This window comes from Choristoneura fumiferana, chromosome 11, assembly GCF_025370935.1.
Source record: "Choristoneura fumiferana chromosome 11, NRCan_CFum_1, whole genome shotgun sequence".
In the NCBI taxonomy this organism is placed as follows: domain Eukaryota; kingdom Metazoa; phylum Arthropoda; class Insecta; order Lepidoptera; family Tortricidae; genus Choristoneura; species Choristoneura fumiferana.
The window spans coordinates 2328937-2355785 of record NC_133482.1 but is presented as its reverse complement, the minus strand read 5'-3'; the positions used below and the strand labels follow the sequence as shown (position 1 = coordinate 2355785).

Here is a 26849-nt window from a genome sequence, read left to right as displayed (position 1 = left end):
ATGAGATCTATGTCATCTTTATAAATAAAATAAATTATTATAATTGTTTTTCCTTACGAACACGTAAATTTGGTAATGAAATAGGTAATTATTCATATTCCATCATCATGAGATTAAAAGTAGAAAAGATATGAAACATCTTTCAATCCTTTTTGTACAGATATGCAAAAAAAATATTAAAACACAGTCTATCTGAGATCAAACTTGCTCTTTATTTTATTAAGTGCCAATCCAAGTATAAAAAAGCGAATAATGTCAAATATGTCCCTTGCTTCTAACAGAGCCATATTTCAGACTGTTCATAACTTATTGTCACTTTATGTTAATTATAGATGAATCTGACGAAGTTGAGGATAAAGTCTCCAAAACTCAAGCTCAAAAGCCAGTTAAGCAGCAAAGCATCCAAGAATCGGTAGTATATAGCAGTGATGATGGTAAGACTTAGAAAACTTTTTTACTTTTTTAGTTAATTGAATGCCACCTTTTCGAAAGGCACTGGTTTGCAATTAGTTTTATTATTTTCTACCTGCTGTATCTAGAAATTTGCAAGATTATGAAGCAGTCGTCATTTCACATTATGATTAACATTTCATCAATCTATGTATGCAGTCTAATAAATTCATTTCATTGCATTAGTAGATTTTATATTCAATACCTAACAATATTAACACATTCATGTGGATATAGTTCATTGGATCATTTGTTGTCATTAGTAGATTTTATATTCAATACCTAACAATATTAACACATTCAGTGCCAAGAACCCGCTAGGCGCATTCTCTGTTCGGAAAGCGGAAAAACACTCGTAGCGCATAGCAAATGCGGTAGGAAATGTGTTAACAATACACTAATGGGCTAATGCATGAATAAAATAGAGGAACCTAAGCCTATTACATTTCATGATGTAGACATCATATCATTATCAGATCATTACTAACTAACATCCTCAGGTGCAAGCAAGCAAGCCAGTAGAGCACAGTCACAATCACAAAACATGTCATACACAAATGTTGATCCAAGCTCATCGGAGGAAGGTAGTATACATTACTTTTTCATAATTGATTAAATTTCAATGTTTCTCTTAGAAATACCATGTTATCAGTAAGGGTCTGTTTCACCACCCATTGATTAATTTTAATTGATGGATAAATGTGATGTTGTCTCTGTCTATTCAAACAAAACAAACAGAGATGGCATCACATTTATCCATCTGATAAATTTAATCAATGGATGGTGATACAGGGGGTAAAAGTAAACACTAGCCAAAACTTTATTTAAGCCAGTTTTATCAAAGTCAAAGTCAATGTTGAAATATCTTTATTCAATTTAGGCTATAACAAGCACTTATGAATGTCAAAAAAATCGACCTTCTTTTAATAGATGCAGTATCACCAGAGTTGGTCCCGAAGCGGCGTCCCCCACCGCGCCCCAAGTCCCTCAACTCCAGCACGGACTCCCCAGTAGTGCGAAGGGTCAAGAAACGCATGATTTTGTTAGACTCGGATACAGACAACTCTATTATCATAGAGAAAAATAAAAACAACAAAATGAAATGCATGAAAGATACCCCTTTGAAGATTGAGAATGGGAAAGTTGGTAAGGGTAATGACAGTGAGGAGAGTGATGCAAGTGACGATAGTGGGACAGAGGGCAGTGATGAGGACGATGAAGATGATGAAAGTGATGAGACAGATGATGCTGCAGATGAGGATCAGATGGCGATGTCCCGTGCGACGCGCATGAGTATTATGGGCATAATACCGAAACAGAATGAAAGTGATGAGTCAGATTTTATTGAATCTGATGATGTGAGTATATTATTCCTTGGCAATATGATAGTTATTATCCATTTATGTCAAGTAACTGTGAGATCTATTCTATTCTCCTGAGTCCCCCGGTCTTCACTTGAGGGCATATTTTTTTTTTAACTTGATTGATGTTCAAATTGTGAAAACTATTCTAGATTCTAGAAATCTATTCCATACTTCCTAGAATCCGGAATACGGAAATTCGTCGAAGAACTAAAGTCACTGACATAGCTGGAAAAATATGCAAATTGAAGTGGCAATGGGCAGGCCACATCGCTCGAAGAACAGATAACCGTTGGGGGAGAAAAGTCCTCGAGTGGCGACCACGAACCGGAAGACGAAGCGTTGGCAGGCCTCCCACCAGGTGGACTGACGACATCGTGAGAGTAGCGGGAAACCGGTGGATGCAAGTGGCAAATTGTCGTTCATTGTGGCGTTCTAAGGGGGAGGCCTTTGTCCAGCAGTGGACGTCTTCGGGCTGATGATGATGATGATGATGATTCCATACTTCTGTCTATTGTAAAGGTGGCGTGGAAGACGTCACATTGGCCTCATCAGGCCCCCTATTTCTTACCTTGGAAAATCTCTACTACATGTAGTTTCTGTTTAGTTAGGACTGTTTATTACTACGTGTTGCTGCTCTCTAATTGTTGTATTGTATAGAATATCACTCAGTGACTAAAGAATATACCTATGAATTCACAGTTGATTTAATATTATAATACTAACTAATCAGTGATTTTTAGAGTTTAAAACGCAGCATCGCTGGCTCAACTGAAAGTCTCACAGAATTACCAGCAGTTGACTTGACATGCCAGGTGCCTGCAAAGTTGACAACGCCTGCGCAAAAACCACCACAGACAACCACTGAACAACAACCTCTGAAGACACCAGAGAAACCAGAAACTGAAAATCTCAACGACTCCGTACTGACATGCTCACCTATCGCCAGTCCTTTACACAATATAACAAATGAATTGAACAATTCAAAACCTAATTCTCCTGTATTAGCTCAGTTTACTCCGAGGAGTATTGAACAGAAGTCTTTAAAGGATAAGGTGCTGAGTAAATTGATAGCGGATGACGCGGCGAACAAGGAGAATGCGCGGGTCGATGATGATGATGTCACGGTGATAGACTCAGTGACCGATGTGATAACACTTAGCAGTGATGATGATGAGGTAAGTTGAATTTAACTTCTTCTTAAACTTAAGAGCTACACCACTATCGCCACTACGCACGGTCTTCCACCAGCTGTTTGACTTCCTGATAGGTACGACACGACAATAATTTAACTTATACGAATTTAACTTACAAATTTAAAATAAATAGACATTAGAAGTTGCATACGTGCGACTCAGTCTCCTTCCGTGACCTCTTAGTATGTCTCTAAACATACCTTGTCCGAGGATTCGGTTCGCTCGTAAGAATTATGATGGAGTCGGGTGTCTGTCTTGACGTTGGTCAAATTCAAACCATCTCACACACCACTATATAATGGCTACGGATGAAACCACTGCACATATGAAAATCATATATTTTAAACCAAAGAGGGAAAAATTTTGATTATATTTTGAGTTTGTCCATTTTTCATATAATTTTGAATGAAAAGAATAGATTGAAATTTTCGCTTCTTAATTTTTTTGTATAAATTAATATTTTTTTGGATGCGGCTACCCAAGTTTTGAATGTCTACCCTGATCAACGATATTTCGAAACACCGTTTTAAGGTTGGGTCAAGAACGCATCCTCTTTAATTCGTAACAGACGGTCTGTCCTTAATGAAGTATAAAGAAAATGAAATTTCATTAAATAATACTTTTCAATATATTAAAATAAACTTTTAAAAACAGTCCATGATGCAAGGTGACAGTGGAAAGATCCATTTTGAACGATTGAAGATTCAAAAGTAAAACAAAAATGCTCCAGATGAGTTAAGCATGGCGATTCTGGCAACAGAGCATTATGAGGCATAAAACTGACACAGAATGAAAGATGATGCTCAGTCGAGGTTCAAATGTGATGTGAGTAACCACGCAAAAACAATGTCATACTTTTAATGGAATGTAAGTAAGGTGAGTTTATTTATTCTGTTGATGTAAATTTTTTTTCAATATCAATAGTTTTGTTTTATCGATTGATGTTCAAATTGAGAAAAAATCTTCACTGAGAAACATATTAAAAGTTTAATCGTGAACCATGGAAGCGTTACTTCCTCTTCAGTTCGGTTACATACTATCTGGAAACTAAAGTACGAAGTGGAAGTATAAATTGGCTGCATCAGGTGATTTTGAGGCTCTCTAAAGTAATTATTTAGTGATTTATAATATTGGTGTGACTCAGTGCCGAAAGTAAATACAGCTATATAATTCACAGTTGATTTAATATTATAATACTAACTAATCAGTGATTTGTAGAGTTTAAAACGCAGCATCGCTGGCTCACTTTTCGTATCACAGAATTACCAGCAGTTGACTTGACATGCCGGGTGCCTGCAAAGTTGACAACGCCTGCGCCAAAACCACCACAGACAACCACTGAACAAAACCTCTGAAGACACCAGAGAAACCAGAAAATGAAAATCCCAACGACTCCAACTGACATGCTCACCTATGAGTCCTTTAACAATATAACAAATGAATTGAAAATTCAAAACCTAATTCTCCTGTGATTAGCTCTAGTTTACTCCGAGGAGTACAAAAAAGGTAACAAAGGAGCTCAGTTTCCTGAGTAATTGATAGCGGAAGAGGGCGAACAAGGAGATATGCGCGGTTGATGATGATGATGTTGTCACGGTGATAGACTCAGTGACCGATGTGATAACACTTAGCAGTGATGATGATGAGGTAAGTTGAATTTAACTTCTTCTTAAACTTAAGAGCTACACCACTATCGCCACTACGCACGGTCTTCCACCAGCTGTTTGACTTCCTGATAGGTACGACACGACAATAATTTAACTTATACGAATTTAACTTACAAATTTAAAATAAATAGACATTAGAAGTTGCATACGTGCGACTCAGTCTCCTTCCGTGACCTCTTAGTATGTCTCTAAACATACCTTGTCCGAGGATTCGGTTCGCTCGTAAGAATTATGATGGAGTCGGGTGTCTGTCTTGACGTTGGTCAAATTCAAACCATCTCACACACCACTATATAATGGCTACGGATGAAACCACTGCACATATGAAAATCATATATTTTTTTACTTGTTAAACCAATTATTTAATGGGAAGCATAATTTTGATTTTTATAATTATGTCTGTCTGTCACAGAGCTGTATCTTTTGAACTGAAAGAGGTAGACACTTGAAATTTTCGCACACCATCTATTACTAAGGCCGATAATAAATTGAAAGAAACATTACAACAAACAAACTACTTTTTTTGGATAATCCCACGGCTTACATTCCGCCGGCTTTTCCCTGTTTTATATTGACCAAATTATAAATTGAAAAACGGCTCTTGAACTGGCAGTTTTGATAAAACCGTAAAGAGGCGTAATAAACAAAGCTAAACATAGCTGCAATAAATGTAAAAACGCCTCTGAATATAAATCAAAATAACGAGGGTAGGCATGACATCTTATTTAAATAAAAGTCAGTTTTAAACAAGCTAACGGCAGAAAAACGTGGCAATTAATGTAATAATTTTATTCTTGACATAGTTCCGATTTATTATTTATTTTTATTTAGAATTAAGTTTAAATGTTTGAAAGTGCTGTGCATTTATAATTAAACCAAGCATGCCTCGGAAATCAGTCAGTTTTGCAGACACGGTAAGGCTGTCCATTATGAGTCACTAGCTTATTCCCGTAGCTTGGCCTCCTTCAAATATCTTAGTTTTCTGTCCTATGTGTATCTACCTTATAGTCAAGCCGAGCACAACCGTGCCATCTTGTTCTCGTAGCGACTACGACTCACGGCACATTCGACCCCTCTGTAATTTCGTTGTGGGTTGTGGATAAAGCAAGTTTGATATTCTAGTAGGTATATCTTATACATGCCTATAATACATTATGGTACGTGTCTATCAAGGTTCTAATCTCTAGCTTCTGTGGTTTAGACTGCGTAAACTGCGTTGTCTTTCAGTTCGTCAGTCGCGGTACTGTGTTATGTTAGGAAATTTATCTTGCATTTTTTTGGTAATGAGTAATAAACCAATTTGAACTCAACCAATTTTTAAAAAAAATTGAACTGCATTCATTGAAATTTTAATAATGCCCTGTCTGAACCGGGAATCGAACCCGCCGAACATCGAACATATTATTTTTATTTTTATTATTATTATAATTTTAGGAATTTATGGAATCAGGCGTTACTTAGCTGAGGTCCATATCAATTAACTAAAACGAGGTATCATTCCCTCCCTATTATGCTGCCGCGGGTCGCGGGTGAGCAAAGTAATTGAAGGGTCCGCGGGAAGAACATGTCTTGTCACCTGTTTTTTTTAATTGAGATTTTAATCTCAAAATGTAGAGCTCACAAAGTACTATAACTTACCACTGAATTAAATAATCTGAAAACAATGTAGAATTTATTTGTTTATCTTTTAAATAAATGGTAACCATAGTAATTGTTCGTGATGACTAACTTTCAAACCGCTATAACTCAAAAAGTTGCTTAGGTAGTCACCTAGTCTGTCTAGTCAGACACGTTCTTTCCGTGGACCCTTCAATGAGGGCTATCGTTTTTTGTCTCACTAGATGGCGCACTGTTGCGTGAGGTTTTTAAGTATGGCTTTCAAAGTATGTTATTACGGGCGTGAAAACAAAGTTTAGATTAAAATCATATTTAATACACCTTAAAACCGTACCATAAAAATATCGAGCATGCCACAGTGTTGTTTAGTCCCCGTTTTGTACGGAAAAAGGGAGGACAAAGGTTTCCGAAAGTCAAAACTGTCTCAAAACAGAGACATTCATTGCCCCGGAACGCATATTTGCCATAATTAATTTCAGATATTGCAAAATATACACAAAATTATTCTAATTATAAATAAACCCGCGGAGCTCACCCAAGAACTATGAGATTTGTCATTTCGGAGACCTCACGCTACACTAGCGCCTCTAGTGGCGAATTCATACGCAATAGCCCTCATTGTTTTAGTCCATTAACTGTTGTATTATATTACTATATGGGTTCAATTCCTGGTTTAGACAGGGTATTTTTCAAAACACTGTTTCAATTAACACCTTTAACACTGTTTAAACACTTTTTAACAGTTTAAATTGTTTTTAAAATCAAAATAAAGCTTTCGTTCAGTAAAATTGTCGATCTCCAAAATTTAAGATACTTTACCTCCTTGTGGCATAGTCGTGGGACGCCCTGTATACTGTCAGGTTCAGCTACTAAAGTCGCTATCTCCACAGATAAGTCCCCCAAAGACCAGCATCAAGAAGTCCCCGAAGACCCCGAAGGCCAAAGCGGACTCCAGCACGTCCCAGCGCAGTAAGGACAACACGATCCGGCAGTACCTGCCGCCGCCTAGCTATCCCAACCAGGTGGGGCAAACCATTCCATACACCGCGATCACAATATTCTATTATATTTATTTACGGTAGGTTCTTAATAAATGAAATAAATCTGTTCAAGTTTTCCTTGATCACCACGGATTGCTTCGAAACATGAAAATAAATAAATGAATATCATGGGACACTTGACACCAATTGTCCTAGTCCAAAACAAAGCAAAGCTTGTACTATGGATACTAGGCAACGGATCAACATACTTATATAGATAAATATATACTTAAATACATATTAAACATCCAAGACCCGAGAACAAACTTTCGTATTATTCATACAAATATCTGCCCCGGCCGGGAACCGAACCCGGACCTCAAGCTTCGTAGTCAGGTTCTCAAACCACTTGGCCATCCGGTCGTCTAAACATGTCGGGCATACCTCGCCTATTAATACGCGAGTGACCCGTGTTCTTAACTTATTTTAATAATAATGTCTGTGTGTTCAGGGTAGTTTTAATATTTTCCTTGTGCAACCCGGGGGAATCGTGTTGTTACGACTAAGACGCTACGTCATTGATAGACGATGTAATCGATGTTTACAAATTAAAATTAAAAAAAACCTTCTGAACGTCACAATATTATACATACTACAGCTTTCTTAACGGCGTTTTTTTCTCTATTCTGTTTAGGCAATAAATATTCATAGTTTCTTTCATCCAGGTTGTATACGTGAAGAAACATGTGCGAGACAACGAACTTAACAAGCTTAACGGGCTGCAAGCGGATCTCCAGAATATCAGGGTACGTAAAAGTACAGTTTTATGTGGTGGTAGAGCCTCACTGTAACCACTTGCTGGCTGCATGTACGAACGAATGGGCCGGCTCGACCGGGTTAGTACCACACTCACACAGAATACCGGCGTGAAATTGTAGTTTTGCTACTGTGTTTCGTACGGTGAGTGGGAGATTAGGGTCTTTAGGCCGGCAACGCACCCGCAGTCCTAATTATGCTGTAGGTGTCCATGGGTGGCGGTGATCGCTTACCGTCAGGTGACCCGCATGCGCGTTTGCCAGCTATTTGATTAAAAAAAAAGTCGCCAACAAATGTATCATAGCGCGCGAGGTACTCCAACCTAAATTTCGGAGCAGCATTACATTTTAATAGATTCGTTACACTACTTAAGGTTGATAATATTAGAACGTGCAATTTTTCATAAATATACTTAACAGCGACTTTTCAATAAATTCGGAACACATAATTATTTGCCATAAATGTTCTGATTTTTTTAAAAAGTCGCTGCTCTTATATTAACTGTTCCGAAATATTTTAACTGAGATGATTTTAAGCGCTTATTCCTAAAATATTAGGAACCTTTACCTACTACCCTGAAAAGTGGCCCGAGTCGATAGGATAGTAGTTAATTTTACACTTACTAAGTAAAAGTTTAGGCGACATTAAATTATCTTGCGTCTTCGTCTAGAATCTTCTGGAGAACATGGACGTGACTACTCTCCCGGACGGCGGGTCGCGGCTCATCATGCGACTAACGGACCTCGAAGAGCAGGTAAACTTATATAACCCTTAACCTGTCCTCTCCCAGAGGCACAAATTTGTGCCCAAATTCCTTTGATCCTGTTATCCTGGGAGATGACAGATTAATAAGGCCCCATTTATTGGAGCATTACCCTAAAATCAAAAGCAGCTAGCGAGTACATACCTCACAAATAATATTTTTAAGGCTAGTCGCATTTTCAATAATTACAATGGAAATTGTGACGTATTAAGAAATTAATAAGGTTCACTTTTCAACTCAATGCAAGTGGTCGCTAAATCGCCTATACCTTTAAACGGCATAATAAAATGTAAAGCAAAGTTTAGGAGCTGTTTCACCTCCCATTGATTAGTCTTAACTGACGGTTAAATGTGATGCCGTCTCTATTTGTCGTGTTCGAATAGACGGAGACGGCATCACATTTAAACGTCAGACTAATCAATGGGTGGTGAAACAGCCCCTTAGAGCAGGGATGGGGAAATAGATTTAGTGATGGGCCATATACATACAATAATTACGCGGAGTATTTATTGAATAAATTTGATTCTATCAAGTGACAAGAAATTCAGTGAAAGATGAAGTTTTTGACTAATAATTAGCTTCGAAATTAGGATCAAAGTTACTTAAAGTAACTCGTAAACACTCAGATGATTAATAGTTATTTATCTAGCATATCATAACTTTATTATATGACTATCAAATGGCCTTTATTAAGAAACGTATCTGCGAAAATTACATTAAAGTATCGCTCAACAATGCATATCTGTACGTATTGTAGAAAACTTAACATGTAGTAACAATCGTCAAAAAGTCATCTCAAGTCAAATAGATGAACATATTATAGAATTATGATGATGCATGTAGATAAAGTTATTACGGCTATACATAATTGCGTGTGATGAAACGGAAATTAGGCTCGTACTTAAGTAACTCGTAAAACACTCGAGATGACTAAATGAATTTAGATGACGGGTTTTGATTGCGGGCCGGATTAAATCTTGTCGCGGTCCGGGCCGGACTTGGCCCGCGAGCCGCTATTTCCCCATCTCTGCCTTAGAGTCTAAACTTTAGACGAAGCCAGTAACGCTGGCGCCGTCCCCAGACAAGCCAGCGCTGGCCTGGCCCGTGTCGTTTAGATGAGGCCAACTGGATTCATTTCATTCCTGTATTATACTCGTAACTATCTGTACTGTAACTAGCTTGAAAAATACGTGGCGCTTTATCCCCGCCAGTGCTTGTCTTGAAAAACTGTTATACGTGACCATTAACAACACTGGCTTCGTATAACCCTAGGTTAACAATTAATTAGTCCTCACACTGTGTGCTGGTTTGCTCTCAATGTTTTCCTTCATCGTAAATTCATAATACCGTCCTTCATAGTAAATTTCGAATATATATAATGTCGCACATAAATTCTGAATAACTCAGAGGTGCGAACCTATAACCCTCTGCTTTGAGGCCATAGGTCTCGTCCTTCTTCGTTTCTCTTCATACGTTTTTCTTCTCCGTAGCTCGCTGAGCAACTCTAAGGGGCTGTTTCACCATCCATTGATTAGTGTTAACTGGAGGTTAGGTGTGATGCCGTCTCTATTTGTTTTGTTCGAATAGACGGAGACGGCATCACATTTAGCCGTCGGTTAACGCTAATCAATGGATGGTGAAACAGGGCAAAAGCCTATTTTTAAGGGCGGGCTATATAGTGTGGCATCACCTCTCGGGTCCAACACATATGGGTTAGGCAAAATTAAGCAATTTTTTCGGTGGTTAGGTGCGACGGCAAGGCGACCGCGTGGGCAACATGGTGGTGGAACCGTCGCAGCCCGCGCCGGCCGACGTGGCGCGCGACGGGTTCGGCCAGGGGCTGTCCTGGGACGACCTGCAGAAGGCCAGCAATGCCGTGCAGCCCAGGATGTTCGGCAAACAAGGTTCGGTTGGCTCATTGCCTAAATTCGTGTATGCAATCTGCTACTTCTTTAAGTTACTGCACCCTAATGAGGTACATATATATATATATATATATAGTATCGTAATGATTTATTTATCGTATTTATTATTGCTGTTCTTCGTTTTATCTAAAAAAAGGAAGTTTCTCGAATTTTTATTTCATGCGTGCGTAATATACCTAACTACACGTTCACAGTCACTATTAAACAGTAAAAGTTAAGCCACTGGTGTCTTGGAGAAATTAACTTCATTGGACCTGTTAAATTTGTCCCTAAAATTAATGGAGATCAAAAATAACACGTTTCGTAATGTTATTGTTGGATTTAGCGAAAAGTTGATTTCCAGTACTTTTTAACAATGAACTGAGCCGTCGTATCGAAGTTAACGGAAATCCATAAGTAGACTTGTATTCCCACCACAGCCATGTCGACGCATCTGGCGGAGCGCAACCTGATCCTGGACAGACTGCGCGACCTGCACGAGTCCCTGGCGTCGCGGCCGCCCGAGGAACAGCTCGATAAGGTACTGTCGGAACCCCTCCAACCCTCGCCTCGTAGTAAGTGCCAGGGAGTTGCGGACGTGCAGCCAAGGGTTTTGTAGCTGGTGACAGCCCGGCACTGTCTGTCACGTCAAACAACTGGTGAATCCGTGGCTTCATAGTGGTCAGTGCATTTTCAACATGCATTCTGTTAATATGTACAATTTTTAATAAAAAGTTACAAAGATACAGCCGAAGTGGTAGGACCTTGTGCAAGGTCCGCCCGGATTGCTACCACCATCTTGCTCGCTAATCCTGTCGTGAAGCAGCAGTGCTTGCACTGTTGTGTTTCGGTGTGGAGGGTAAGACAGCCGGTGAAATTACTGCCACTTGAGGTATCCCATCTTAGGCCGCTAGGTTGGCAACGCATCTGCAATCCCCCTGGTGTTGCAGGTGTTTATGGGCGGTGGTGATCTCTTACCATCAGGAGACCCACTTGCTCGTTTGCCATCCAAAGCCGTCCACGGCCCCCTTTGAATCATTCTACGCCCCTAAGTAACGCCCCACCGGTTATGAATACCTGCTTAAGATTAAAGCGCTAATAATCGCCTTGTTTCATCGCTCGAAGAACAGATAACCTTTGGGGAGGAAAAGTGGCGACCGCGAACCGGAAGACGAAGCGTTGGCTGGCCTCCCTGGACTGACGTGAGAATTGCGGGTAACCGGTGGATGCAAGTGGCGAGTTGTCGTTCATTGTGGCGTTCTAAGGGGGAGGCCTTTGTTCAGCAGTGGACGTCTTCTGGCTGATGATGATGATGATGGATCCCCTTGTGTGTGCGCAGGCGCCGAGCGCGCTGAAGACCGCTCTAATGCCGCACCAGCTGCACGCGCTTGCCTGGCTGCGCTGGCGCGAGACGCAGCGCCCCGCCGGCGGGATACTGGGTCCGTATTTACCCTGAATATTTAAACTAGTATGTAAAACGTTGAAAACCGACGAGTCCCGAGCGACATTAACATTCTAGTTGTACAATCGCCATTAGATATTTCGGACAGGCCAGTGAGCACATGCGAGTGCATTATTATTAAGGTATTAGAGTTCATGTATTGATATTTTTAACCACCTTGGTCGCTCCGAAATATCCCTTCGGCGTCCATCTTTTAAAGATGCTAGCAAGTGGTGCCGCCATTTTGTGCAAATTCTCACAAGTGGCATGACTTTTGATACACTCCCTATACTGTTGTCAAAATTCGGAGATCCTTTTATTATTTCATGATAGATATCTAATATCCTCACGAAAATCACACAGCTACACGTAGCGTTACGCGGCGCGACTAGTTCGAGCGAAACTGCGAGCGTGCGTGCCGGGCGGTGCTCATAGCCCTAGTGAGTTAACCCACGCCGGCGTGGGGTGTTTTGATACTTACAGATTCGCAGCTATATCGCGGAGTGCGCCGCGCCTGGTTATAGGTAAAGGTGGTAATAGCAGTATGAAGGAGGGTGTATGGTTCTTAAATATTGCAATGGCAAAGAAAGGAAGTATCGGTGTATATCGTGTGGTATATGTGTGATAGTCTCGGTGATTCTGCATTATCTTGACACTATTCGGTGAATCTGTCTCGTTTGTGGACCACTCATAGAATCACACGCGCTTAGAGTAGGTACTCGGTGAGTGAGTCAGTCTTGCCTTTAAAGTACTTGAAGAATCTCACACGCTAAGAGAACTCGGACTCGATGAGCCTGTCTTATGTTGAGAATATTTGCGGATCTATGTCGTGGTAAACCATTTATCTGTACCGCCTCTAAAGCCTCGAAGAGTCTCACATGCTTAGTTTACTTGGGTTCGGTGAGTCTGTCATGTTGAGAATATCTGATGAGTCCGTCCCGCATCTAAAACACTATAAAAATTTCAATACCAACTTCACTAACTCTAAAGCCGAGTTTAGAATTGCAAGAAAAATCGCGCAAGTTGCATTACATTGCGAGGCCGTAAAGCCAACGAGTTTGTAGTGGTCAATCGAGCGCCGCAATGTAATGCAACTTGCACGATTTTTCTTGCAGGTCTAAACTCGGTTTAACGCTGGAAGAGTGGTTGTGCCGGTTCGCCGAGCATTCCCTCCACAGCCAGGGCAAAGCTGTAACGGTGAGAACATTATTAACTATTATATTTTCTTAATATGGTTTTTCTGCCTTTCAGCTGACGACATGGGGCTGGGCAAGACCATCACGATGATATCCCTGATCGCGAGCGACAAGGAGATTCGTGATGACGATGATGATGACAGCGAGGAGGATGACGGCGAGAAACCTCGGGGGCGATGTAAGTTGCTGTTGGTCGGGGGTTGTTCGAGCGAGCAGTTATATTTTATTTTGAATCCTGACCGGAGCGAGCGATTCTAGAGTAAAATCCTGAGCGCAGCGAGCGATTCCAAATTAGAATCGAGAGTGCAGTGAAGGATTCAAAATAATGGTGTTAACCATGGGCTATGGTAACACTACCATAGTTTTTTCTTTTTAATTTTCTGTGTCACTGTGGTTTTTTCTTTGTCATCCAGTGGTAAAAGGCGGCACTCTAGTGGTATGCCCCGCCTCTCTGATGTCCCAGTGGGAGGGGGGAAGTGAAGAAGCACTGTCTGCCGCACAGGATCAGCACGTGTCTGCACCACGGCGCCGCGCGCGCCGCGCAGCCGCAGCGGCTCGCACATTGCGACATGGTCATGACTACCTATAACATACTGCAGCGGGACAGCGAGAAGGTAACTACCCTCATAATCCCGGCCTATAGAGCGGGTAGTTTGAAGGATTCGCGCTGTTAAGGAGCTGCCACACCGGTGTTTAAACAACGGTGACGGTACGGAATCGCAGTGACGCATCATGCATCGTATGTGCACCGTTTTTATCGCATGCACTCCACGTCGCTGCTTAAAATACGGAATCGCCCAATGCGTGCCATAAACGTCAGAACTTTACCGTACAAAAGTCGTGACATTTACGGTACGTCACTGCGATTCCGCACCGTTTGAGTATTTTGAGCCCCTGTGTGGAGAGCATGCAATAAAAACGGTGCGCATGTGATGCGTTACTGCGGTTGCGTACCGTCACCGTTATTTAAGCAGCGGTGTGGCCGTTCCTTTAAGGGTACCTCTACTCGTAACACGGCCACTGTAATGTGGGTGAAACGTCGAGGTACTTATTACTCGTTCTTTAGCGTGATAATTCCAAAAAATTGAAATGGAAGAAAGACATGAGTCGTAAAAAATGTATACGGTATCAATTGTTGTCCAAAATTCCAGTTTCGTTAAATGTACTCTATTTCAAAAATAAGAAATCATACAAAAATAATAAACTGGGGTAAATTGTTTTTTTTCACCTTAGTTTTCTTTTCTTGTCTAATTTTACACTTTTAAACCGTAAGTATGTAGGTGGGAGTGATTTTTAAAAGGCAATGCACTTTTGAACATGAAACTACCGTGAGACTGTGAGACTCACTCATATTATTATTATGATATTGTAACGGATAACTCACGTCTTAAACCGATGTTGTTAGTGTTGTGTGTTACCCTACATTAGACATTGACGATAAAAATGCGATTAGTTGTGCGCTGGTGTCAGTTTCGTCGGGCAGTCGCGCGAGCAGTGTCCGTGTTGCGGCAGCCGGGTCGCGTGCTCCTGCGAAGAAGGGCTACGAAATAGCCCGAAACATGTCGAGCTAAACTCGGTTTAAGACGTGAGTTATCTTTTACAATATAATTTAATATTCATTATGCGTTTGTTGTACAGCAGGGCGTGTTGATGCGCGTGCAGTGGCGTCGCGTGATCCTGGACGAGGGCCACATCGTGCGCAACCACAAGTCGGCCACCTCGCGCGCCGTGTGCGGGCTGCGCGCGCGCCGCCGCTGGGCGCTCACCGGCACGCCCGTGCACAACAAGGACCTCGACCTGTTCGCGCTGCTCAAGTACCTGCGCTGCACGCCCTTTGACGACCTCGCGGTGAGCACTGACCACTGACCGCTGCCCACTGACCACTGACCACTGACCACGCCGCGCGCCGTGTGCGGGCTGCGCGCGCGCCGCCGCTGGGCGCTCACCGGCACGCCCGTGCACAACAAGGACCTCGACCTGTTCGCGCTGCTCAAGTACCTGCGCTGCACGCCCTTTGACGACCTCGCGGTGAGCACTGACCACTGACCGCTGGCCACTGACCACTGACCACTGACCACGCCACGCGCGCGCCGTGTGCGGGCTGCGCGCGCGCCGCCGCTGGGCGCTCACCGGCACGCCCGTGCACAACAAGGACCTCGACCTGTTCGCGCTGCTCAAGTACCTGCGCTGCACGCCCTTTGACGACCTCGCGGTGAGCACTGACCACTGACCGCTGGCCACTGACCAGTCTGACCACTGACCACGCCGCGCGCCGTGTGCGGGCTGCGCGCGCGCCGCCGCTGGGCGCTCACCGGCACGCCCGTGCACAACAAGGACCTCGACCTGTTCGCGCTGCTCAAGTACCTGCGCTGCACGCCCTTTGACGACCTCGCGGTGAGCACTGACCACTGACCGCTGACCGCTGACCACTGACCGCTGACCGCTGACCACTGACCACTGACCACTGACCACGCGCGCCGTGTGCGGGCTGCGCGCGCGCCGCCGCTGGGCGCTCACCGGCACGCCCGTGACAACAAGGACCTCGACTGTTCGCGCTGCTCAAGTACCTGCGCTGCACTTTGACGACCTCGCGGTGAGCACTGACCACTGACCGCTGACCGCTGACCACTGACCACTGACCACTGACCACTGACCTGACCACTGACCGCTGACCACCCGCTGGGACTTACCGACTGTTTGACAGCCGTGCTGGCCTAGCCCATCGGTTTGACCTATCACCTCTCAAGTAGGTTCGTGGGTCCCCGGCCCGCACCTCCTGAGTTTTTCGAAATTCATCTGCGAAATTACATTTGAAAACTACCACGAGCTTTACGGTGAAGGAAAACATCGTGAGAAAACCTGCACACACTTGTGAAGTAATTCAAGGGTATGCGTGAAGTTTCCCATTTGCACTGCAGTTTTTCGAATGTATTAAATGTCCGTAGGATGCCATTGGATGTATTTGAAAACAATTCACAATGTTATTTAATTACTTACATTACAACGACACTTTTAACATGGTAGATACGCAATTTGAAATAAGGGATCGCCATTGCCATCGCCATGCAGATTAAAAATTAAAAATCCAAATTATTTCGAAACATCCCTTTCATATAGTAATTATTAATAATTAATTCTGTAATACGGCTTACATATTAATGTCCGGTTGTGAGGTGATGTCCATTGGCCACTTTGTGTATTGCTCCAATGGCTAAACTTAGTTCCACTAGGGTTCAACAGATGGCGCTGGCTGCTGATTAGATCGCGCTAACGTTTGGTCTGCATAGATACTAAAGTAAAATTCACGCGTTGGGCTGTATTATCATCATCATCTGCTAAGATTAAAAAAATTTTTGGCGGGAGCTCCTTTCTAATGCGATGGGAGTTCCTTGGATTTACTGTCAGTGCAATGAGTACAAATTTGAAGGTCCGGCCACATGTAGAGACGTGCAGTCGCTCGCAGCGACAAATATGTGCCCTGTTTCACGAAGCTACAAGTTTCAATTTACAAGCGGTAGTCTTTATTTAACAGTATGCATTGAAAAGAGACTACCGCTTGTAAATTGTAACTTGTAGCTTCGTGAAATAGGGCACAGGTCGTGTGACGTGATTTTGAATTTCTGCGACTCAAAAAAGTAGCGCCAAGTTGCCGCGTCGAGCAGCAGCGTCAAGGTGGCTGCTTGTAGGAATGATCTTGGTCTTGGATGCTCATTTCTTAATGTCATTTAGTGCAGTCGTGGCAGTGGTACAAATGAAAGAAATTGCAGTGAATGAAAAAAAAAAGTGTTTTTGCCGTTTCAATATTAAATACATTTTTGTAGGTACAACTTTATTTATTTTTGTAGAATAATTTCTATATAATCATAACCAGCAGTGCTTGCACTGTCGTTTCGGCGTGAACAGTAAGACCAGCCGGTGAAATTATATTTGGCACTTGAGTTAGTCCCCCTGGATGTCGCAGTGTCTATGGGCTGTGACATCTCTTACCACAAACAGGAAGTACAGCTTGCTCGTTTGCCATCCAGCCAAAGTTAAAAAATATCACGACTTAACATTAAGGCGTGTATCCATATTTTTTCAACTTTGGCCGTGTCATCCTGCAGTTGCCCAAACTGTACATAAATCAATCTACATACAAGTGCGCTCGAGCAACGCACACATAGACACTGCTCACGGACACGATATCTCGGACCGGTTGGGACCAGTGCGAGCGCGAGTGCCACCCGCTTGAGACACGCGTTTGCGAACTTTTTTGTGCAATAATGGAGCAACAAATAAAAAGTTATTATAACTGTTCAGTGAACGGTTGTTTAAATTCAACATTAAAAGGTGAATTGTCGCTTTTTAACCCCCGATGCAAAAAGTAGGGGTGTTATAAGTTTGACCGCTGTGGTGTCTGTCTGTGGCACCGTAGCTCTTAAACGGGAGGACCGATTTCAGTGCGGTTTTTTTATTTGAAATCATGTTTTCTAACAATGGTTCTTAGACGTGTTTCATCAAAATCGGTTTAGCCGTTTTTAAGATATTGAACTTTGAAGTGACAAAGTGTTTTCCAACTTTTTAAGCTACCAGTGGTAACAATGACATTAAAATTAAAATATTTTAGTTATTAATTTATAAGTATTTCCACTCTTCCCGTTTCATTCTCAACAATAAGGTCAGCGCGCACCACGATTTAATTTTTGCGACACGATTTTAAAATCGCGTTGCTAAAATATCGCAGAAAATTCACTGCGCGCACTGCGATGAAAAATTCGATGATTTGTTCGTTCTCAGCATGGATTTCGTACTAATCGCTCTTCTTGCTTATTGCTCCTTCGGAGGAGTAGAAAAAAGAAAAAAAAAATTATCAATGTTGGACTCATCCTACAGCTGAAAGAGGTTTTACAGCTTTTTTATCTGAAACATAATAAACTGCGCCAATATCCTAAAAACATCTTAAAAAAGCAGGTTCCTACATGTTGACGCTTGGAGAGCGAAATGCCGACCGAGTACTGAGTACCGCCGCGGGGTCCGGCCGGGGTGAGATTTTATTATCGCAGTGCGCGCGGCTATGCAGCTCCTTATGCTGCAATTCACTTTTGCGACAATCGCATCACGAGCAGTCGCGGAAAAATGTGACAAATCACAATTTTAAAATCGCTGCTATTTTTTTTCGAATGTGCGCGCACTTACGTATAAACAAAACGCATACGTTGCATTTTTGCGACAAATTTGTCGCACGACAAAAAATCGTAGAGCGCGCTTGGCCTTCGAGTGGCGACCACGAATCGGAAGACGAAGCGTTGGCAGGCCTCCCACCAGGTGGACTAAGTAAGAGTTGCGGGAAACGGTGGATGCAAGTGGCGAGTTGTCGTTCATTATGGCGTTCTAAGGGGGAGGCCTTTGTTCGGCAGTGATGATGATGTAGGATAGAGCACTTTGTTAACCCATTCATTGCCGAGCGCCAGATTACGTACTTTGCCGCGATGCCGACGCTTCTGTAGACAGACGCCCATCGGCGTCCGCGGCATCCGAGATGAAATCGAAGTAAAAAAACATAATGTTTGCTATCTTTAACCCAACAACAGCTGGACATTCTAAAAGTTAAATGTAGCCTTATACGTTTACCAAAGGACATTCTGTTCAGAATATACCATGAAATCTTCATTAGAAATTGGACGGCCATCGGCGTCTGCGGCATTATATTAGTCTGTCAAGACGCCGATGGGCGTCAATGGCACTGAATGGGTACCTCCGTTGTCTGGCAGATGTGGAAGAAGTGGATCGACAATAAGAGCCAGGGCGGGCAGGAGCGGCTAAGCACCATCATGCGCTGCATATTGCTGCGACGAACCAAAGCGCAGCTGCAGGCCAAGGGGCAACTGGTGAGTGCCATGTCTGTCTGTACCTTCCACATTTTTAAACCACTAAATTCCCTCTCCTTCCCGTAGCAAGTTCCAGGGAGTTGGAGACATGCAGCCGGTGAGAGTCCGTCGCTGTCTGGGCCCTCCCCTTCCCTCCTAGTCTGTCTGTCTGTCATCGGGCTTCAGCCTAAGGCGACGCAACCCAAAAAAACATGAATTATAGAAAGAAAGAAAATGTTTATTCGGCAATATACATTAACTTGTAGGTAAGGTATCTAACATCAGGTACAACTTAGAGCTAGCCGAAAAGGCTGGCAGCTCAGCAATGCTGAGGTACGGAACCACAGCGCTGGTTTTCAGCTGCAGCCAAATAAAGTAAAAAAAAAAATGGTGCATGCCTATTTGACACCTTGAAAATATGTTTTATCCTCCTGAGTCCTGAGATTTTTTAACAAACAGTGCTTAAGACCTGCTTTGTTATTTTGGATATTATTTCAAAATTCTTAGAATTCTTTAGTCAATGAACAATTTGTACTTTGTAAAGTACATTCGGCCGTTATTCTTAGTGTTAATTGGTCCTTTATAAAGTACGTGAGGACTTAGGAGGATGTATGTTATAGAATCTTGTGAAGTTAAGGCACAGGAAGTGCTACGTGCGTCGTTTCTTGGCTAACGCAGAACGCTAAGGTTTTTGAAGAACCGTTTTTGTTCCACTGGAATACCATGCATGTGTTGCCTAGTGCCCGGCGATAAGATTCTTGTTCTGTAATTGCTACTGACATAGGCTATAAGACTACAATGTGGCCGAAATGAAGAAATATTATTAATGAAATGTTAACTGTCCAGGTGGGGCTGCCGTCGCGTACCGCGCACGACAAACACGTGTCTCTCTCTAAAGAGGAGTTGAACGTTTATCAGAAGGTAAATCTCGTATTTACTATTTGTATTTACAAATTAAAACAGTTTATTTATTCATCGCGTTCTGAAACATCTATACAATTTACAATACAATACAAATATTATTTTTTATTTATTAAGCACCACAAATCAATACAACAAGTCTTAACCCTTTTCCAGGCCCCGCCAATTTATACTAGAGTCCAGAATTAGGCTAACCAACTTGACAATTCATTACACACAAAGTTGCTACAGTTACACCGGTGCTGTATTATTATCGATATTAAAAAAAAACTTAATATCGATTTTAGAAAAGTCTCGATACGAAATAATAATGAAAGAAATTTTTATTTCGAAGATTTCGAAAAAAATGAACATTAGGAAAGACGCCATCCGCCATTTTTTTTATTGACATTCATATATGTATGTCATTCAACTTAACTGCCATCGGCTTGCTTGGAACTATTTCCGTTACTGTGTTTTCGTTACGTTATTATTTGTTGTTATCCTTTTTGTCGTTTTCAGGCCTAGAGCTATTTCATTCCGCGTCTACACTAGGTTATATCGACATATTCCTATGCCTATTTTTTTTTTGCTGTGTCTGGTAATATTTTCAGTTTTCAGTCTAGTTGGCCTACTTTTGGACTAGAGTATAGACACGCTACTGTCGCTACTACAAAATGGATCTTAGTTGTATATTGTTTATTTATGACAGATTAATTTAAAAACGAATAATATTTTTACCCGACTGCCCGAAGGAGGGTTATGTTTTTCGAGCGTATGTATGTATGTATCTATGTATGTAAGTATGTATGTGGGTATGTATGTCCATTTCTTTGGTCCTCGCTGCAGCCTAAACGGCTGGACGGATTGTAACATATGAGGTATCATTGGATTCGTCATAACTGTCGGAGTGACATAGGGTATATAATATTTCAATATGGCGTCTGCGAAAAAAAATATGGCGAAGGAATAAAAATATATATTTTGTATTGTAACAATATGGGAATCAATGAAAGCTAATAATTAGCCCATTTTAAATATATATGGGTTATAATACTTTTAATGTACTATTTTCACAGAATATCAGAAAAGTATAAAATAAATTAAAATAAAAACAAAATTAAAAAATCAATAAACCAAAAAATTCAAATCGTAACCAGCTCAAAAAATCTTGGTAATGGGTCCCGACTGTTTAACCTTAAATGAGCTTCTTGACAGAGTTCTAGACCAATAGACTTATTTTCTTCCTTTTAGTTTTTAAGGCAGTCGGGTTTTTTGATTTTTTAAATTTAATGTTTTTAATTAACGACTTCAATGGATCACGTACCATTTGGTAAATTAAACAAACGTGAATATTTATATACATTCATGTGGCCGCTATACGCACTATGCCTGGAAAAGGGTTAACAAAGACAAAATGCAGCGTAGACAATAGGCGGTCTTATCGCTCTTAACCTTGCGGTGGTCGTTGGCAGGTGCTGGTGTTTTCGAAGACCCTGTTCGCGCAGTTCCTGCACCAGCGCGCGGAGAAACAGGCGGACGGCGGCTTCCTGTCCGCCGCAGGGAACGCCGCTTACGACAATATGCATAAGAAGATGATCGCGCTGCAGGGTGAGTGCAGTCACCTGCATTCATATCTGGGTCAATCAACTTTTTGTTGCCATGGTAACGTCACCTATTAAATGTATGATTTTACGGGGTATAAATCCACTAAAAGTTAGAAGTTAGTATATATGCCCAGTGGGTCATTTTTGAACCGTGCAAAAAACCCGCGAATTTGTAAACAAAAACGCTTATCTGTGACGTCTAGCGAATGAAAGATATTGGAGACTAAAAATAGTTCTGGGCATATATGGGTTAAGGCAATAAAAGGCAGTTTTAAGCCGGTGAAATTACTGGCTCTTGAGGTATCCCACCTTAGGCCTCTAGGTTGGCAACGCATCTACAATACCCCTGATGTTGCAGATGTCTATGGGCGGTGGTGATCTCTTACCATCAGGAGACCCACTTGCTCGTTTTCCATCCAGTCGAATAAAATAAATCCTTTATGGCTCATCGCGTAAGTGTTATACATTGCAAACATTTTTCTAACAAACTGTATAACTGATGTCTCCAGAGTTATGGGACAGAATAACACTAAGGGGCTGTTTCACCATCCATTGATTAGTGTTAACTGACGGTTAAATGTGATGCCGTCTCTATTTGTTTTGTTCGAATAGACGGAGACGGCATCACGTTTAACCGTCAGTTAAAGGGGCTCCTAGACGGGCCATATTTTCACTGCAATATGTGGCCGGCAACTATTGGTGTCCCTCTCTTACTTACATGTTAGACAGGGGCACCAATAGTTGCCGGCCACATATTCTAGGAGCCCCTTAACACTAATCAATGGACCTATTGGAGACAATGGATACAATGGATAACCTATTTTATAAAAACGGAAGTCTGCTTTCTCATTACCCGTTTGCGGTAGAAACCGGGCTTTATAAATAGTCGTATCAGATATTTATGTACTGAAATATCTTACGGTCTCTCATTTCTTCAAATCATGCGCAGGAAACTGATAGCATTTGAAACGTTCGTTGAACCACCCATATACCGTATAGCAGTCGCTTTGAGCAGTTACCTCTTGGCAGGTGCGAAGCCCGTGAAGTCCCATGAGATCCTGGTGCTGCTGCTGCGGCTGCGGCAGGTGTGCTGCCACTGCGGCCTCATCGCCGCCATGCTGGACCCCGAGGACGCCGCCGCCGACGTGGTCGAGGACGAGGGCGGGAAGGATCTGCTCGCTGAACTGAACAAGCTCACGCTGGAGGACGCGGCGGCGAGGGGAAGGTTACTGATGCTGTTTTGTTTACAGACTTGTTAAATTAAGATTGGTTTTTGGAGTCATTTTGTTTTATTTATATCAACTCCAAATTTTGTTACTTTTACGGTCAACCCGTAAAACCCATATCGAAAATACAAACTGAAATATGGATGCACAGAAAAACCAGAAAAATAAGACCAGCGCTGGGAATCGAACCCAGGTCCTCGGCATTCCGTGCCACGTGCTATACCGCTACACCGCCGCTGGATTTAAAATAGGAGTTGAAATAAATAATACAAAAATACTCCAAAAATCAATCTTAATTTGATTGCTTAGCGATTTACTGCGAAGCAATTCAATGATGTGTGTGAAGTTCCCAATCCGCAGTGGGCCCGCGTGGGAACTACGGCCCAAGCCCTCTCACTCTGAGAGTGGGTCTGTCCCCAGCAGTGGTGTATATACTCTGGGATGATGATGATGATATTTGATGAAATCATTGATTTGACAACGCTGTGTTTTTTACAGAGCGGCGAGAAAGAGCAAGAGGAACCGGAGCAGGAGGGCACGACGGCGGCCGAGGCCATCCGCTCCGTGCTCGCGCCCAACAACCCGGTGTTCCAGCTGGAGCGCCGCTCCTCCAAGATACAGGCCGTCATGGACTGCCTTAACGAGAACGTGCTCAAACACCCAGGTACTGCCAAACATTTACAACAGGGATTCCCAACCTTTTAACCTATGCGCCTCCCCCAACGCTATGTAAAAATACTACGCCCCCCTGTGTTTTTTTTTAATGCATGTATGCAGTTTTTCTTGTTATTAAAATCGAAGACATGGTTCCTATCCTAAGAACAGATCTTCGTATGTGTTATGGTGTCAGACTTTCCCACACTGACCGATCTAAATGAGCCACCCTGAGAAGAATTTAGAGTTCGTTTGCGTTTTTCAGGCGAGAAGGCGGTCGTGGTGTCGCAGTGGACGTCGGTGCTGCGGCTGGTGGAGCGCGAGCTGGCGGCGGCGCGCGTGCGCAGCGCCACGCTCAGCGGCGCCGTGCCCGTGCCCGCGCGCGCCGCCCTCGTCGCGGACCTCAACAACCCGCCTCCGGCGTTAGGGTACGTACGGAGTACGGAGTACGGGGGACACTCTGTTGCGAGCTGCCGGCGGCGCGCGTGCGCAGCGCCACGCTCAGCGGCGCCGTGCCCGTGCCCGCGCGCGCGCCCTCGTCGCGGACCTCAACAACCCCGCCTCCGGCGTTAGGGTACGTACGGAGTACGGAGTACGGACAGGGACACTCTGTTGCGAGCTGCCGGCGGCGCGCGTGCGCAGCGCCACGCTCAGCGGCGCCGTGCCCGTGCCCGCGCGCGCCGCCCTCGTCGCGGACCTCAACAACCCCGCCTCCGGCGTTAGGGTACGTACGGAGTACGGAGTACGGACAGGGACACTCTGTTGCGAGCTGCCGGCGGCGCGCGTGCGCAGCGCCACGCTCAGCGGCGCCGTGCCCGTGCCCGCGCGCGCCGCCCTCGTCGCGGACCTCAACAACCCCGCCTCCGGCGTTAGGGTACGTACGGAGTACGGAGTACGGACAGGGACACTCTGTTGCGAGCTGCCGGCGGCGCGCGTGCGCAGCGCCACGCTCAGCGGCGCCGTGCCCGTGCCCGCGCGCGCCGCCCTCGTCGCGGACCTCAACAACCCCGCCTCCGGCGTTAGGGTACGTACGGAGTACGGACAGGGACACTCTGTTGCGAGCTGCCGGCGGCGCGCGTGCGCAGCGCCACGCTCAGCGGCGCCGTGCCCGTGCCCGCGCGCGCCGCCCTCGTCGCGGACCTCAACAACCCCGCCTCCGGCGTTAGGGTACGTACGGAGTACGGACAGGGACACTCTGTTGCGAGCTGCCGGCGGCGCGCGTGCGCAGCGCCACGCTCAGCGGCGCCGTGCCCGTGCCCGCGCGCCCGCCCCTCGTCGCGGACCTCAACAACCCCGCCTCCGGCGTTAGGGTACGTACGGAGTACGGACAGGGACACTCTGTTGCGAGCTGCCGGCGGCGCGCGTGCGCAGCGCCACGCTCAGCGGCGCCGTGCCCGTGCCCGCGCGCGCCGCCCTCGTCGCGGACCTCAACAACCCCGCCTCCGGCGTTAGGTACGTACGGAGTACGGACAGGGACACTCTGTTGCGAGCTGCCGGCGGCGCGCGTGCGCAGCGCCACGCTCAGCGGCGCCGTGCCCGTGCCCGCGCGCGCCGCCCTCGTCGCGGACCTCAACAACCCCGCCTCCGGCGTTAGGGTACGTACGGAGTACGGACAGGGACACTCTGTTGCGAGCTGCCGGCGGCGCGCGTGCGCAGCGCCACGCTCAGCGGCGCCGTGCCCGTGCCCGCGCGCGCCGCCCTCGTCGCGGACCTCAACAACCCCGCCTCCGGCGTTAGGGTACGTACGGAGTACGGACAGGGACACTCTGTTGCGAGCTGCCGGCGGCGCGCGTGCGCAGCGCCACGCTCAGCGGCGCCGTGCCCGTGCCCGCGCGCGCCGCCCTCGTCGCGGACCTCAACAACCCCGCCTCCGGCGTTAGGGTACGTACGGAGTACGGAGTACGGACAGGGACACTCTGTTGCGAGCTGCCGGCGGCGCGCGTGCGCAGCGCCACGCTCAGCGGCGCCGTGCCCGTGCCCGCGCGCGCCGCCCTCGTCGCGGACCTCAACAACCCCGCCTCCGGCGTTAGGGTACGTACGGAGTACGGACAGGGACACTCTGTTGCGAGCTGCCGGCGGCGCGCGTGCGCAGCGCCACGCTCAGCGGCGCCGTGCCCGTGCCCGCGCGCGCCGCCCTCGTCGCGGACCTCAACAACCCCGCCTCCGGCGTTAGGGTACGTACGGAGTACGGACAGGGACACTCTGTTGCGAGCTGCCGGCGGCGCGCGTGCGCAGCGCCACGCTCAGCGGCGCCGTGCCCGTGCCGCGCGCGCCGCCCTCGTCGCGGACCTCAACAACCCCGCCTCCGGCGTTAGGGTACGTACGGAGTACGGACAGGGACACTCTGTTGCGAGCTGCCGGCGGCGCGCGTGCGCAGCGCCACGCTCAGCGGCGCCGTGCCCGTGCCCGCGCGCGCCGCCCTCGTCGCGGACCTCAACAACCCCGCCTCCGGCGTTAGGGTACGTACGGAGTACGGACAGGGACACTCTGTTGCGAGCTGCCGGCGGCGCGCGTGCGCAGCGCCACGCTCAGCGGCGCCGTGCCCGTGCCCGCGCGCGCCGCCCTCGTCGCGGACCTCAACAACCCGCCTCCGGCGTTAGGGTACGTACGGAGTACGGACAGGGACACTCTGTTGCGAGCTGCGCGGCGCGCGTGCGCAGCGCCACGCTCAGCGGCGCCGTGCCCGTGCCCGCGCGCGCCGCCCTCGTCGCGGACCTCAACAACCCCGCCTCCGGCGTTAGGGTACGTACGGAGTACGGAAGGGACACTCTGTTGCGAGCTGCCGGCGGCGCGCGTGCGCAGCGCCACGCTCAGCGGCGCCGTGCCCGTGCCCGCGCGCGCCGCCCTCGTCGCGGACCTCAACAACCCCGCCTCCGGCGTTAGGGTACGTACGGAGTACGGACAGGGACACTCTGTTGCGAGCTGCCGGCGGCGCGCGTGCGCAGCGCCACGCTCAGCGGCGCCGTGCCCGTGCCCGCGCGCGCCGCCCTCGTCGCGGACCTCAACAACCCGCCTCCGGCGTTAGGGTACGTACGGAGTACGGAGTACGGACAGGGACACTCTGTTGCGAGCTGCCGGCGGCGCGCGTTGCGCAGCGCACGCTCAGCGGCGCCGTGCCCGTGCCCGCGCGCGCCGCCCTCGTCGCGGACCTCAACAACCCCGCCTCCGGCGTTAAGGTAGGTACGGAGTACGGACAGGGACACTCTGTTGCGAGCTGCCGGCGGG

General features: G+C 45.8%; 1 protein-coding gene across 1 annotated transcript in view; it reads left to right on the top strand.

Annotated features, from left to right (window-relative positions):
- Window positions 1–26849, top strand: part of LOC141432476 (transcription termination factor 2-like) — a gene marked incomplete in the record, with an annotated part of 75071 nt that overhangs the window by 524 nt on the left and 47698 nt on the right. The window contains 21 exon segments of the mRNA XM_074094058.1: window positions 333–434; window positions 951–1034; window positions 1381–1808; window positions 2555–2989; window positions 4501–4529; window positions 7202–7313; window positions 7997–8077; window positions 8758–8841; window positions 10598–10754; window positions 11195–11295; window positions 12094–12193; window positions 13447–13569; window positions 13805–13857; window positions 13859–14005; window positions 15030–15239; window positions 19142–19258; window positions 20084–20158; window positions 21613–21748; window positions 22774–22969; window positions 23471–23634; window positions 23890–24037. Coding sequence (XP_073950159.1) covers window positions 333–434; window positions 951–1034; window positions 1381–1808; window positions 2555–2989; window positions 4501–4529; window positions 7202–7313; window positions 7997–8077; window positions 8758–8841; window positions 10598–10754; window positions 11195–11295; window positions 12094–12193; window positions 13447–13569; window positions 13805–13857; window positions 13859–14005; window positions 15030–15239; window positions 19142–19258; window positions 20084–20158; window positions 21613–21748; window positions 22774–22969; window positions 23471–23634; window positions 23890–24037 — 3082 coding nt within the window.